The 16016-nt window shown below is 45.9% G+C and overlaps 1 protein-coding gene across 1 annotated transcript in view; it reads right to left on the reverse strand.

Moving 5' to 3' along the window:
- mdh1ab (malate dehydrogenase 1Ab, NAD (soluble)) overlaps positions 1–16016 on the reverse strand; it is a 33941-nt gene that overhangs the window by 15275 nt on the left and 2650 nt on the right. The window contains 3 exon segments of the mRNA XM_038807804.1: positions 8077–8252; positions 12411–12507; positions 13714–13812. Of these exon segments, the coding sequence (XP_038663732.1) occupies positions 8077–8252; positions 12411–12507; positions 13714–13812 (372 nt within the window).

Here is a 16016-nt window from a genome sequence, read left to right on the forward strand (position 1 = left end):
AATGGTTATTTTTAAACTGAAATTAATGCCCAAAGTAAAATTTCCAAATGGTATCGTTGTCCATGTCCATGAAAAAGGTTGGATGAACGATAATGGTTGCAAGATTTGGCTGAAGAGAGTTTGGGAATCAAGAGCAGGTGGTTTACGACGCCCAAAAAGTTTACTTGTGTGGGATATGTTTAGGTCACATCGCGTGGATTCTGTTGTGAAAGCTGTTCGCGAATCAAACACCGATATAGCAATCGTTCCAGCTGGCTTGACTAACGTCGTTCAGCCACTTGACGTATCCATTAATAAGCCATTTAAAGACAATATAAGAAAGAAATGGAATGACTGGATGATGGAAGGAGAGAAATCATTTACGAAGGGAGGGAATATGAAGGCTCCGGATTTGCCTCTACTGTGTCTGTGGGTAAAAGAAGCATGGGCTGAGATAGATGGAGATTTAATTGTTAAAGCATTTTAAAAATGTGGAATAGCAAATGCTTTGGATGGAAGTGAAGATGATGCTTTATTCGAAGATGCAGGAGAAGAGGATGAAAATATTGAAGACCTGGAAGATGATCAGTATGACGACTGCCTCGATGAAGAAGAATTCCAAGCTTTATTTGATGATGACACTGATAGCAATGAAAGCGAATTTGACGGATTTTAGTTAACCTGCAAAAGTTTGTTTTAATAGTTTTTTTATTAAAGTTTTATTAAAGTTTGTTAATAACCTACATATGTATTCCTGTTTTATATTTCATTATGTCCATAATAATGTCCATTTGACTTTCCGTTAATGGATACGGTCTGCTTAACAGCCTAATCTTGACCAGTACTTCACATCCGAAATTCTGTATCTCGCGTATCATGCGACCCCCCAAATTCAGGTCAAAATTTAGGTCTTCAAAGGTCGCATGTTACGCGAGTATATACGGTATATGTTATTGTAAATAAATGTTATTTCTTTGTATCCTGAAAACACGTGCTGGATTCTTCGTGGCCCTCACAAAACTGGCGACGAGGGTTAAAGTGAATAGCTGTCTACACTGCTGAAGCCACCTCCCTGGATTTTTGTTGGACACAGGTTGGAAGTCGTTTTCTATTACAGCATGCCTCTGTATGGACGTTTGGATGTTTTTGATGCTGCGCTGGAAAGCTGGAACCAGTATGCACAACGGATGCGTTACTATTTCCGGGCAAACAACATCACTGAAAACGAGCGCCAGGTGGTCATATTGCTCACCGCCTGCAGCCCACGTACGTTTGGGGTGATTAGGAGCCTTACGTACCCAGCTGCGCCGGACACCAAAACGTTTGATGAACTTGGGAACTTAGTGGGACAACATTTTAACCCAACCCCATCCACGATAGTTCAACGTTACCGGTTTAATATCACTGAGAGGACCCCAGGAGAATCCCTTGCCGACTTTCTATCCAGGCTACGCAGGATTGCGGAGTACTGTGACTATAGTGAGACCTTGTCAGAAATGTTACGCGACCGTTTGGTTTGCGGTATTAACAATGCGGCCACCCAGAGAAAGTTGTTAGCCGAGCCAACATTGACTTTTCAGCAGGCCATTCAAATAGTATTATCCCGAGAGAGCGCAGGACGAGGAGTGCAGGAGCTACAGGGAATGGAGGTGCATGCCTTGGGGTGCAACCCCTTCCGTCCGAAAGCATCCCCCTGCACCCCTGCGGTACCTTGGACGAGGCGACGTCCAGATCGATGCCAGTGGCCGTTGGGACATTCCTCCCCGAAGGGAGCCTTCTCCAGAACCAATGGACGAGGAGCCATGTCCGTGTCAGACTTGTAGGCGCCGACCCCGGTCCTGGGGGCGCTAGAGGCACCGTTGTTCCGACCGAAACTGGGGCCAGTCCAGGGGCCGTACCTTTCATTTGGATGAACCTGCGGCGACTACCCCCGAGGACGTGGAGAAGGAGGACGACTGCCTGCAGCTGCATTGTGTGGCAGCTCCCCGTGTGGCCTCCATTAAAGTGACAGTACGGGTCAATGGTCACCCGCTTGAGATGGAGTTGGACACTGGCGCAGCGGTCTCCGTGATCGCCCGGAGGACATTTGACCGCATCAAGCAGGGTATATAGACACTTACGTTAAACAACATACAAGCCAGGTTGGCCACCTACACGGGGGAACCATTGGACGTTGCAGGAACTACGATGACACTGATGTTTATGGACGCCAGGAGGGGCGTTTCCCACTTATCGTGGTGCGCGGCCATGGGCCCAGCCTGTTGGGTCGGGACTGGTTGCGCCATTTGCGGTTTCAGTGGCAGCACATCCTCCAAACAGTTTCTGGAGGGTTGACTGAGGTGCTAGGACGATACCCAGATGTATTCCAGCCCGGTTTGGGAAAAATAAAAGGGGCCGTAGCCCGTATCCAAGTCGAACCAGGAGCCACGCCGCGCTATTTCCGGGCACGCCTGGTGCCTTACGCCTTGCTCGAGAAGGTAGAAGGGGAGCTCACTCGTTTGGAGTCCTTGGGTATTATCAGGCCCGTCCGTTTCGCTGACTGGGCAGCACCAATTGTACCTGTAATTAAGCCAGATGCCACAGTTCGATACCCAATGCCTCGCATAGAGGATCTCTACGCGAAGCCTGCAGGCGGACTCTCATTCACAAAATTAGATACAAGTCACGCCTACCTACAGTTGGAGCTGGACCCTGCCTCCCGGCCATATGTAACGATTAATACACACCGGGGCCTGTATGAATATACACGTTTGCCCTTTGGAGTATCCTCTGCCTGCGCTATTTTTCAACGCGGTATGGAGGGCATTTTGAGAGGTTTACCGCGTGTCGCTATCTTACTTAGATGATGTTTTGATCACAGGGACGTCAGAGCAGAAACATTCGGAAAATTTGGAGGCTGTCCTTAGACGCTTTTTGGAGGCTGGAGTCTGTTTACGTCGCACAAAGTGCGTCTTTCAGGCGAAGGAAGTAGTCTACCTGGGTTATCGGGTGGACTGCGAAGGTTTGCACCCCATCGCAGAGAAGGTGCGCGCCATTCGACAGGCCCCCGCCCCGACTGACACTTTGCATCTTCGTTCGTTTCTCGCTCTTGTAAACTATTACAGAAAGTTCCTCCCCAATCTGGCAACTATGCTGGCCCCGTTGCACCTTCTGCTAAAGAAGAATCACACCTGGGTTTGGGGTCAGCTGCAAGAAACCGCTTTCCGGCGGGTAAAACAACAATTGTCGTCGTCTGGGTTACTAACCCACTATGATCCTGGAAAGCCTTTGCTCGTCACATGTGATGCATCCCCGTATGGTATTGGGGCCGTCCTGTCCCACAAGATGGAGAATGGGGCCGAGCGGCTGATAGCTTTTGTTCCCGCACATTGACTGCAGCGGAAAAAAAGTACGCGCAGATCGAGAAGGAGGGAAACGTTTCCACCAGTACGTGCATGGCCGCCACTTCACTATCGTGACTGATCATAAGTCTCTGCTGGGACTTTTCAGAGAGGATAAGCCAATACCACCGATTGCTTCCGCACGGATCCAGCGCTGGGCTTTGTTGCTCGCTGCATACGAGTATTCTCTGGACCCCACGACCGGTGAGGTGGTTGCAACCCTAAATTTTATGGACACCTTGCCTGTCACGGCATCACAAATCTGTGAGTGGACCCAGACGGAGCCAGTCCTGTCAATGGTGGGCAGCATAGACAGCTCCCAGGCGAGTTGCGGGCATTTTCCTCCAAGCTGTCCGAATTCAGTGTGGAAGACAGCATCCTTTTGTGGGGGACGTGTGTGATTGTCCCGGAAAAAGGACAGGAGCTGATACTGAGAGACTTGCACAATGGGCATCCAGGTGTGACCAAAATGAAAATGTTGGCCCAGAGTTATGTCTGGTGGTCAGGCCTCGACACCGACATTGAGAAGGTCGCCCAAAACTGCTCCATTTGCCAGGAGCATCAGAAGCTTCCGCCGGCCACACCCCTATATCACTTGGAATGGCCAGGGCAGCCTTGGGCGCGCTTGCATGCAGATTTTGCCGGCCCTTTTCAAGGATCCATGTTCTTTCTATTAATAGACAGCCAGTCTAAATGGCTAGAGGTGCATAAGATGGTAGGCACAACGTCCTGCGCAACAATCAAGAAGATGCGTTGTCTTTCAGTACACATGATCTCCCCGAGGTGCTGGTCACGGACAACAGCACTCCGTTCACAAGTGAGGAGTTTGCGAGGTTCATGAAGATGAATAGCATACGCCATATCCGCACTGCCCCATACCACCCAGCTTCAAATGGGTTGGCGGAGCGCGCAATGCAGACATTCAAACGAGGCCTCAATAAGCAGTCTTCGGGCAGCACGGTGGCGCAGTGGGTTAGCCCTGTTGCCTCACGGCGCTGAGGTCCCAGGTTCGATCCCGGCTCTGGGTCACTGTCCGTGTGGAGTTTGCACATTCTCCCCGTGTTTGCGTGGGTTTCACCCCCACAACCTAAAAGATGTGCAGGGTAGGTGGATTGGCCACGCTAAATTGCCCCTTAATTAGAAAAAAATTAATTGGATACACTAAATTTATTTAAAAAAAAGAAAAGAAGGGCAGCACGGTGGTACAGTGGTTAGCATTGCTGCCTACGGCGCTGAGGACCCGGGTTTGAATCCCGGCCCTGGGTCACAGTCCGTGTGGAGTTTGCACGTTCTCCCCGTGTCTGCGTGGGTTTCACCCCCACAACCCAAAGATGTGCAGGGTAGGTGGATTGGCCACGCTAAATTGCCCCTTAATTGGAAAAAATAATTGGCTACTCTAAATTTAAAAAAAAAAAGAAAAGAAAAAAAAAGAAGAGAAGAAGCAGTCTTCCGGGTCGATGGACACGAGACTGGCTCATTTTTTGTTTTCATATAGGACCACCCCCATGCGGTGACTGGGGTAGCTCCCGCAGAATTCCTAATGGGCCAGAGACTTTGCACCCGCCTTGGCATGGTTTCCCCGGACATTGGCGCAAAAGTACACCTCACACAAGAACGGCAGGCATGATGTGGAGATGCCGGCGTTGGACTGGGGTGAGCACAGTAAGAAGTCTTACAACACCAGGTTAAAGTCCAACAGGTTTGTTTCAAACACGAGCTTTCGGAGCACGGCTCCTTCTTCAGGTGAATGGAACGGCAGGGACATGGTTTTTCTCGCCATCAGCCGATTCAGCAGTTTGCACCCGGTGACCCAGTGTTCGTTCGGAATTTTGCTGGTGGTGCCCAGTGGGTCCCTGGCGTAATCTTTCGCCAAACGGGCCCTATCTCTCTTTTTTAAAAAAAAATAATTTTTATTGAAATTTTTACAAAATACTTAATTCTATTAACATACAACCGCGGTAACACCCCATGAACAGTACCCCCCCCCCCCCAGCTTCGAGAGCAACTTCAAACAAAAGGAAAGAACAAAAAGAAAGAAAAAGAAAGAAGAGAAAAACACAAGAGAAAAAAAGAGAGGTAGCACCCTCCGCCAACCCATGTGCACAGTTCTCCCTCCCCCCAATCCTTTTCTCCCTCCCCCCGGGTTGCTGCTGCTGTCGGCCTATTTCCCTACCGTTCGCATCCTTCCATTGGAGCAAGATCCTCCGCCGGGCTACTAGGGACGCAAAGGCCAGAACACCGGCCTCTATCGCCTCCTGCACTCCCGGCTTCCACTGCAACCCCAAAAATTGCGAGTCCCCAGCCTGGCGCGGACCCTGGATCCCACCACTCTCGACACGGTCTTTGCTACCCCCTTCCAAAACTGAAAACGGCCCTATCTCTTACCAGGTGCAAGCCCAGGGTCCGTCTCCAGTGCAAAACATGTAGACCACGTTCGGTCCAGGAAGACTATCCCTTCCAAAGATTCCCGCCCCGGAGCTCATTTCTACACCACAGAGATCAGACACAATGGAAAGTATTCCTCACAATCTTCCTCTGGTGACCTCACTCAAAGCCTGCGCAGTCTTGACAGAACCGCGTGGAGATAGAGACGCGAGATGATGAGGCAGCAGACTCTGAGCTGGAGACACAAGATACCTCAGAGGGGGAATCCTCGGACCCCGGTCGTGGATGTACAGTTATAACCTGCCTGCTTACCACTGGCTAGGGGCCAATGACAATCCCACAATCCTATGGGAGGAGGAGCTTCCCCAATGAGGGGGCGGAGAAATCATTAGCAGACTCCCTGCATAAATAGAGCTGGCCAGTTTGGAATCAGCAGAGAGAGAGGAGTGAGCAGCAAGGGAATTTGCTGCTGCTGTTGTGTGTGTATATATGTTACTGTAAATAAATGTTATTTCTTTGTATCCTGAAAACTCGTGCTGGATTCTTCGTGGCCCTTACAAAACCCATGTTTGACCTGATGCCATGAGGCTTCATGACGTCCAGAGTCAATGTTGAGGACTCCCAGGGCAACTATCTCCCGACTGTAATCCCACTGCTCCACCACCTCAGCTGGCTATGTCCTGCTGTGTAACAGAACATACCCAGGGATGTTGATGTCAGGGACATTGTCTGTAAGATATGATTCCCTGAGAATGACTGTCAGGCTGTTGCTTGACTAGTCTCGGAGACAGCTCTCCTGTTTTTGGCACAAGCTCCCAGATGTTAGTAAGAATAACTCTGCAGTTTTGACGGGCTGAGCTTGCTGCTGTCTTTTCCAGTGCCTATCTAGGTCAATGCTGGCTGATCTGTCTGGTTTCATTCTTTTTTGCGGTTTGATACAACAGAGTGGCTTGCCGGACCACCTCGGGGGTAATTAAGAGTAAACCACATTACTGTGGATCTGGAGTCACATATAGGCTGACCAGGTAAAGGTGGCAGATTTCTTTCCTAAAGGACAATAGTGAAACAGGTGGGTTTTTACAACAATTGACAATGATTTAATGGTTACTACTTGCCTTTAATAGCCGAGGCATAGTTTAAGAGCAGCGAGATCATGCTGGAACTGTATAAAATGTTGGTTAGGCCACAGCTGCAGTATTGTGTGCAGTTCTGGAATCCACATTATAGGAGGGGTGTGATAGCACTGGAAAGGGTGCAGAAGACATTTACCAGGATGTTGCCTGGGCTGCAGGGTTTTAGTTATGAAGAGAGACTGGGTTTTCTTTCCTTGGAGCAGAGACGACTGAGGGGGGACATGATTGAGATGTATAAAATTATGAGGGACATGGAAAGAGTAGACAGGAAGAAACTTTCCCCTTGGTGGAGGGGGTCAATGTCCAGGGGGCATAGATTTAAGGTAAGGGGCAGGAGGTTTAGAGGGAATGTGAGGAAACACTTTTTCACCCAGAGGATGGCGGGAGTCTGGAACTCACTGCCTGAAAGAAAGAGTGGTGGAGGCAGAGACCCTCAGAACATTTCAGAATTATTTAGATGTGTACTTGCAATGCCAAGGCAAAGAAGGTTATGGACCAAGTCCTGGAAAATGGGATTAGAATGCTTCTGTGGTTGTTTTTGACTGGCACAGATGCGATGGGCCAAAGGGCAGTTTTCTGTGCTGTAGTCCTCTATGGCTACCAACTAGTTATTAAAAAATATTCTAGATTAATTGAATATAAATTCCACCAGCTGCCATGCTGGGATTTTAACCCATATCCACACAGCATTTGTCTGGGGCTATGGATTACTAGTCTAAGTGATATCACCACTACGTCACCACCTCCCTCGATGTTCTTAATTCCTACAGTCAAGCTTAGTAATGTTACAGATCAACATCAAATTGCGTCAGTCAATGACAGAACCAATTATCCCGAATGGTTCTGAACTAGAGAGAAAAACAGTGTTTCAAATCGATGACTTGATGTTTCTGATGAAGTCACTGAGCCGAAACGTTAACTTTGCTTCTCTCTTCAGATGCTCCCTGACCTGTTGAGTATTTCCAGCACTTGCTTTCTACTTTCCAATGTTCATCCACTAGATCTGTGCATAAATTCAACAATTTTTTTGTTCAACAGGATTGTTTATTTTACCACTTGTTGTTCCTTAGGAATCTCCCTTGAATTTGGAAAGATTACAAAAAAGTGCTGAGCAAATTTACCAGTCCCAATCAATTAAGTGGCTTCAAGTTCTACATGGAAGATGATGGCACTTAAAACCAAATCTAAGTTTTTGTTACCTTGACCGTCTTCTTGGCAAGTCTGTCTAAAGCGTTTCCCTGGGATTTGAATATCTTGGAGTTCGCTTGGAGTAGGTCTTTCCTTTCCATGCCCTCCCGTCTTGGCATTGAGCCCACAAGAATCGCAACATCAATGTCCTTGAAAGCTACATCTTCTTTGTCAGTTGCAATGACCTCTGCAAGGAACAGGCATAAGTTTTGTTTCATAAATATTTTTATTCTCCCTTTTCACATTTACATCAAAATTTACAACAGATATCAACAATAACAACAAATACAATGGTAATCCCCCAGCCAACAATCCCCTTATCCCACATGCATGATGAGTTGTAGAGCCCTTGCATCCTCCCCCTCAACCCAAATTTCACCGTCTCGAGCGTTAAGAGCTCCAGCAGACCCCCGCCATGCCGAGGCACAGGGTGGAGAAGATGACGTCCACTCCAACAGAATTCACCTTCGGGCAATCAGCGAGGCGAAGACATCTGCCTCCGCACCTGCTTCCAACCCTGGCTGATCCGATACCATGCCGTTCACAAACATCCTCCACCCCATCAAAAAGTCGGCTCAGTAAGGGCAGGAGCAGGGGGAAATGTTTAGATATATCCAGGTTCGAGATTTTGCCTGGAAGGAGATACAGAGCTTCCCGGTAGAGCTGGCCTCCATATTGCTGGAGGAAGTGCTGACGACAGGGGGACTGGAGAAGGGGGTAGTGTCGGTGGTTTACGGGGCTATTTTGGAAGTGGAGAAGGCACCACTGGAAGGGATCAAAGCAAAGTGGGAAGAAGGTATGGAGGAGGGGTTCTGGTGAGAGGTGCTCCGGAGAGTGAAAGCCTGATACAGCTGAAGGTGGTGTATAGAGCGCACCTTACAAGGGTGAGGATGAGACGGCTCTTTGAGGGGGTAGATGTGTGTGAACATTGCCGGGGGTGGGGGCGCAAATCACGCTCATATGTTTTGGTCCTGTCCAAAGCTGGAGGATAACTGGAAGGAGGTTTTTAGGGTAATCTCCAAAGTTGTGCATGTGAAACTGGACCCGGGCCCTCGGGCGGCTATATTCGGGGTGTCGGATCAGCTGGGGTTGGAAACGGGTGCGGAGGCAGATGTTATAGCCTTCGCCTCGTTGATCGCTCGAAGGCGGATCCTGATGGATTGGAGAGCAACCTCTCCACCCTGTGCCCTGGCGTGGCGGGGGGACCAGTTGGAATTCTTGACTCTTGAGCAGGTTAAGTTTGAACTGAGGGGAAGGATGGAGGGGGTTCTACAATTCATGGGTGTTATTCATTATGCACTTTCAAGAATTGGATAACATTGAATATTAGTTGGCGAGGGTGGAGGAGGGGTGGGTGTGGAGGGTTGTGGGGTGGGGGACTATGTGTTAATGGTGACTATGGGTGATTCCCGATTCCTTTTTGTTGTCTGTTTATGTTAAAATGCGGGCAGTTGTTTGGGGGTTGTTGGTGGGAGGATGGGATTGTTGTTGTTGATATGGGGATTGACATTATATTGTCATAAGCACAATTGCTTATTGTTTATTTTTGTTGGGTGCAAATTTGGCAGAAAATGTGAAAAAGGAGAATAAAAATATATTTTTTAAAAAGTCGGCTCATCCTCGCCCGTGAGGTGCGCTCTATACACCACCTTCAACTGTATCAGCCCCAACCTCGTGCACAAATTTGATGCATTCACCCCCCCGGAGCACCTCACACCATGACCCCTCCTCAATATCCTCCCCCAACTTTTCCTCCCACTTTGCCTTAATCCCTTTTAGCGATATTTAGAGTACCCAATTCAGTTTCATTTCCAATTAAGGGGTAATTTAGCGTGGCCAATCCACCTATCCTGCACATCTTTGGGTTGTGGGGGCGAAACCCACGCAAAGAAGGGGAGAATGTCCACACGGACAGTGGCCCAGAGCCGGGATCGAACCTGGGACCTCGGCCTCGTGAGGCTGCAGTGCTACTGCCCTTCTAGCGATACCTTATCATCTCCCAGAATCACCCCATAAAATCACCAACAACACCCCTTCTCCATTCCCGCTGTCGTCAGTATCTCTTCCAACAGAGTGGGAGCCTACGCCATCGGAAAGCTCTGTACCTCCTTCCTGGCAAAATTTCGGACCTCTATATACCAAAACATCTCCCCTGCTCCAACCCATATTTCTCCTCCAGCTCCTCAAACTTCGCAAACCAGCCTCCCAGACAAATCCTTTAATATCCTAACAGCCCTCTCCGTACATCTCCAAAAATTCCCATCCCACCTTTCGGGTCGAATCTATGATTCCCTCGAGTCGGCATTTCCCTTGACCCCGCCCCCAACCTAAAATGCTGGCGCAACTACCTCCAGATAGGAACAGGCATAAGTTAAGAGTAATCTAATAACTATCTTTAAACAAAATCAACATCAACTCCCCTACCTAGCTTCTGAACTGTAACAGATGAAGGCTTACTTTTGAGAAGGGAGACAATTCTAATTTCCCTCTCCATATCTAATAATAGGTCGGAGTAGATAATTTGGTGTAAAAAGTAAAATGTCAGATAAACTCAGCAGGTCTGGCAGCATCTGTGGCAAAAGAAGCAGAGGTAACGTTTCGAGTCTATATGACTCTTCTTCAGAGTTTCACAGATGCTGCCACATCTGCTGAGATTTTGCAGCATCTTCTGTTTCTATTTTAGATTTCCAGCATCCCCAGTGTTTTACTTTTATATTAGTAGATAATTTGAAGTGACCTGGATTTTGTCAATAAGGTTTCTTCTTGGTGGATGGGTGGCACGGTGGTTAGCACTACTGCCTCACAGTGCCAGGGACCAGGGTTCCTATCTGTGTGGAGTTTACACTTTCTCCTCATCTGCATGGGTTTCCTCCGGGTGCTCCGGTTTCCTCCCAGTCCAAATTTCAGGTTAGGTGGATTGGCCGTGCTAAATTGCCCCTTAGTGTACAACGGTGTGCAGGTTAGGTGAGGTTGTGGGGTTATGGGGATAAGGCGGGTGAGTGGGCCGAGATAGGGCGCTCTTTCAGAGGGTTGTTGCAGACTTGATGGGTTGAATGGCCTCCTTCTGCACTTTAGGGAATCTATGGTTCTTTTGACTGCGAGCAGTCACTGCTGAGGAAGAGCAGCTTAAGGTTTCTGTTTCTCTTACAGAAAGGAGCTCTGACATTTCTAGAATTGCCAAGGCCAAGAGCCAACAGGTTAAAGTCAGTCAAGAGACTTGGCTTTGAAGTGAGGATTAGAGAAGGTTCCACATTCGACTGTTTCCAACAATATTGTTTCTCCTTTCAGGAGGTATGGATGAAACTCATCAGCTCTTGTTGCTCAGCTTTAAAAAGGCTCCAAGTATCTCCACTGATGATGACATGGACAACCATGGTCTTTATGTGATATTAAGGTATCTGGAGCAGAATTTCCAAGTTTAATTCATGTGTTGGTTTGATTTGAACAAGGGCATCAGCAACAGCCACAACTGGCCTGAGGGCGCATGAGCTAGAGCAAAGAAACATGGTCCATAGTTTCCATTCCTGACTGCCTTCCAGTGACATCTGCTTCAAAGTGTGTCTGTGGGATGTGAAGATATAACAAGACCATACGTGTCCAAAACACCTTCCTGACAACTAGGCTATCAAGACTTCCAGTAAGAATCAGAAATGGAGAATATTTATTCATGCAACCAGACCCCAACACACGTTAGCACCTTTGTGTGAGGAGAAAAGAGAAAAAGTCTCCCAGAGGAAAACCCACAGCTTTGATTCAATCTGCAATCCACATTTTATTATGTAGATCAGAAGGCAGCTGATAAGTTGCAATCTTTATCTAAGCTTGTACACAAGGTTTTTTCTCTCAATCAGCAATTCCAGATTTGCAATGCCGCAAGAAAACAGGCCATTGTTATTTACTTATGCTCAACAGCTAAACCAATGAGAGTTGCGCATCAAATCTACTTTCTAATCAATGGTTGTGAAACGCTAATGATGCAATGGGCACTGAACAGATTGAATATTTGACTCTGTGTTAAAGATTCATAAATATGGAACACAATCATTGCACAGAAGCTGTTCCAACAAAATTACATATAAAAGTAGTTGAATAGATCCACAACCAGCGGATTGGAAGTCCGACTGCAGAATTAGGAGTTTAAATTGTAGCTCTGACTGACTTTGTTTAACAAACTCGCAATTGGCAGTGGAGATTGATTTTATTTCCAACACAAAGGGAGATTTAACAAAATATACAAGGTACTGTACTTAAAAGTCAATCCAGTTCTTTAAAGTAGAAAACAAAAGAACAAATAAGACTTTTTAGTTTTAAATTAACATCTAATGCCCACATTTAGCCGACTTACCCTGGACCAGTGGAAGAGCACAATCCCGGATTTCCATCACGACACCATCGAGCACGGGCATCATTGGTGTAATATCAAGCAGCACAAGAAAGAGGTGCTTTGGAAATTACATTAAATAAACATAATTTAGTATTGTACTACACACAACACGATGCTTTCACTTAGTCATCCAATGACACTTTAGCAGAATTAAGCATTTTGCTTTGAGACAATATTCCTTCATTAGTTTTAAATTAGGATTCATAATATCCACACAAATTCACCATCTTGTTCCAAAATGAATCCTCTCAGATAAGACACTATTTCACAGCGGGATAGGTAAAGTTCTTCCCAACTCATACCTATGGCTACCAGCATGAAATATGCCTATCTGTTCAACATTGTCCAGCTAGTCACAATAATGTACGGCTAACTTAACACACTGCCCATGGTAAACAGGAGATTCAAACAAGTTTATTGTTCTGACTTTCTATAAAGGAGAAAATGACAACTTTTCCTGGTGAGAAAGTAGTCAGCTGAAGAATGTAATTTCAGCAGTAGATCCATTTGCAGAATGGGCAGCATGGTAGCACAGTGGTTAGCACTGTTGCTTCACAGCACCAGGGACCCGGGTTCGATTCCCGGATTGGGTCACTGTCTGTGCCGAGTCTGCATGTTCTCCCAGTGTCTGTGTGAATTTCCTCCGGGTGATCCGGTTTCCTCCCACAGTCCTGAAAGACATGCTTGTTAAGTGAATTGGACATTCTGAATTCTTCCTCTCTGAACCTCCATAGACGCCGGAGTGCGACAACAAGGGAATTTTCACAGTAACTTCATTGCAGTGGTAATGTAAGCCTACTTGTGATACTAATTAAGATTACTTTCAGACTTTTTTGTTTTAAATTTAGAGTACTCAATTCACTTTTTCCAATTAAGGGGCAATTTTGTGTGGTCAATCCACCTACCCTACACATCTTTGGGTTGAGGGGGTGAGACCCATACAAACACGGGGAGAATGTGTAAACTCCACACGGAGTGAACCAGAGCTGGGACCGAACTTGGGACCTCGGCACCTTGAAACAACAGTGCTACTCACTGCGCCACCGTGCTGCCCCTCCTATCTGACTTTTTAAAATATATAGTTTTGTCAAGGACTGGATTCTAAAGAGTTCCATTTATTTTCTTTTTCTCTCCTGTTACCAAGCATTGTTTTTTAAAATATATAAACATAATGCTGTTATTGCAATACTCCAATGTCTTGAAAAAGCAAAGGAAAAAACTGTAACTGTTCAATCAGTTGATTTTTAATAACAACAAACATTACCTGGTCTTTTCCAAAAACATCGCCCTTTGCAATGTTGTAGAGAAGAGAATAGGCAATCTGACCAGCAGCACCAGTCACGAGAACTTTAATGGGTTCTGCCTGGAAGAGAAATCAAAAGGGAAGAAGAATATTGTAACAAATACACATTGGGCTGTATTCTTCGCTGTCGCGATTCTCTGATACGCCGGCAGCGCACCCACACCTGGGGATTTCCCGACGTCGCGGGGCTGCCCCCATTGGTTGGCTGTCAGGGTGGAGAATTCCGCTGCCGGCGGCATACCGGAAAACTGGTACGGCAGTACGGAGAATCCCGCCCATTATTTTTCAAAGCTCACCCTTCCTGTAGGTCACAAGCGAACATATAAATTATGAGCAGGAGGCCGCCACTGGGCCCCTCGAGCATGCTTTGCCGTGCGTGCTTTGCCGTTCAATAAGATCATGGCTGATCTATTTTGTAACCGCAACCATTCCAGCCAACCCCCCAATAATCTTTCACTTCCCCAAAATATAAAGTCTCTGCTTCCACTGCCTTTTGAGGAAGAGAGTTCCAGTACTCATGATCCTCACAAAACATTTCTTATCTGGCTTAAATGGGCGACCCCTTATTATAGATTTTTCCACAAGAGGAAGAATCCTTTCCTTTATGTTCTAGTAAATTAAGGGTTCGTCCAACACACAGCATTCATTATAAACAAATCCATAATAAATAAATACACCATGCTGAAGGATTATAGGTTTAACATTTTCTACAAGCACTTTGAAAGGTTCAGGAACATTTAAATAAAAAACTAAACTTCTGCAAGAAAAAAATATCCTTGAATAATTAAACCCTTGGGTATCAGTGTGTAAAGCTGAATTGGTATTGATTTCTGTCTGGTCAGCAACAGAAGAGGATTGAAGCTAAAGCAGATATTTAATTAATTTGCTTTAAGATAATTGGTATTTAATCTGTGCCACTACACACAGTCTCTCGTGAAATCACTTTTATGGAAAACATTCATTATTTCTGGAACGGAATACAACATTATCATTGGTAGAAATGGAAATATAAAATTGGAACTGGTTCAGGATCACATTCTTGTAACCAAGGAAACAATTGGTTTTTGCAGTACCCACATAACAATGTGTCTTTTTATAGAATTTTACAGTAGAAAAATCATCCAAGGCCATTTCACAGGGAGAGGTCATATTACGCGAAATCACATTACTTGCAAACCGTTTCAACATCAGATCAGTTAGATCTCAAAGAACAGAAGAACCTTTGGCACTGGAAAATATTATAACACTCTACAATCCCATTCATGTCATTTGAACAAATCAACCAATTCCTCCAATCAGTTAATATTCAGTGATTCCTCATAAAGCTGTGTTAATGCTATTTGAGGAGGCTTGGTTTGAGTGACATTTCCATTGACAAAAGTAGATGGACACTCCTTGACACAGAATAGACAAATTATCCAGCCTAGTTCCTTGCTTAAGTACAGAGTATTCTATTTTGAAAGGAAAATTCAACAGAAAGCCATTGATATGGTGCTGAAGGTTGTACTTGACATTGAAACGTTTTTTTATTTAAAAATATACTGATCAGGATTTTCCTGATGGAGACTCTACAAAAACAAATTTCTTTATACAAATTTAATGTTCAATGTTGGGTGAACTTCATATATTTCATGCCTGTGATATTTACCACGGCTTAAATACTTTGAGATTCTTTATTTGTTGAAAGCTTCAAAGCTCGAGTTACATTTCAAAATCTCATTTACCTAGCTATGGACCAGACCGGTACTAACCAGTTTTTTTTTAACCTGTGGTGGGAACTAACTGCGTATTTGTTTAGTGGAGCATGAAAGCATTTGTATCCTTGCTATTTGCTCCAATCCCACATGCCCAATGTATTTACAGCTCATCCAAACTAAACTGTACACAGTCCTCTAATTTTTGAAAATAAATTTAGAGTATCTAATTTTTTCCCCCCAATTAAGGGCAATTTAGCGTGGCCAATTTGCCTACCCTGCACAGCTTTTGGGGTTGAGAGAGTGAGACACATGCAGACACGGGGAGAATGTGTATACTCCATATGGACAGTGACCCGGGCCAGGCTCGAACCCGGGTCCTCAGCACCGTGCCAACCACCACGCCAATGTGCCGCCCACACACCTCCTAGTTATCTGTTTCTTAAAGCGGTTCCAGTACTTTTACCACCTGCACACTAATCTGCAAATCTATTTCATGTGTTGATCATTCAAAGAACTGTTTCTGACATCAATCCTGCGATTACTGTACAAATGCATGAAATGTATTCC

Source organism: Scyliorhinus canicula, chromosome 1 (genome assembly GCF_902713615.1).
Source record: "Scyliorhinus canicula chromosome 1, sScyCan1.1, whole genome shotgun sequence".
Lineage (NCBI taxonomy): Eukaryota > Metazoa > Chordata > Chondrichthyes > Carcharhiniformes > Scyliorhinidae > Scyliorhinus > Scyliorhinus canicula.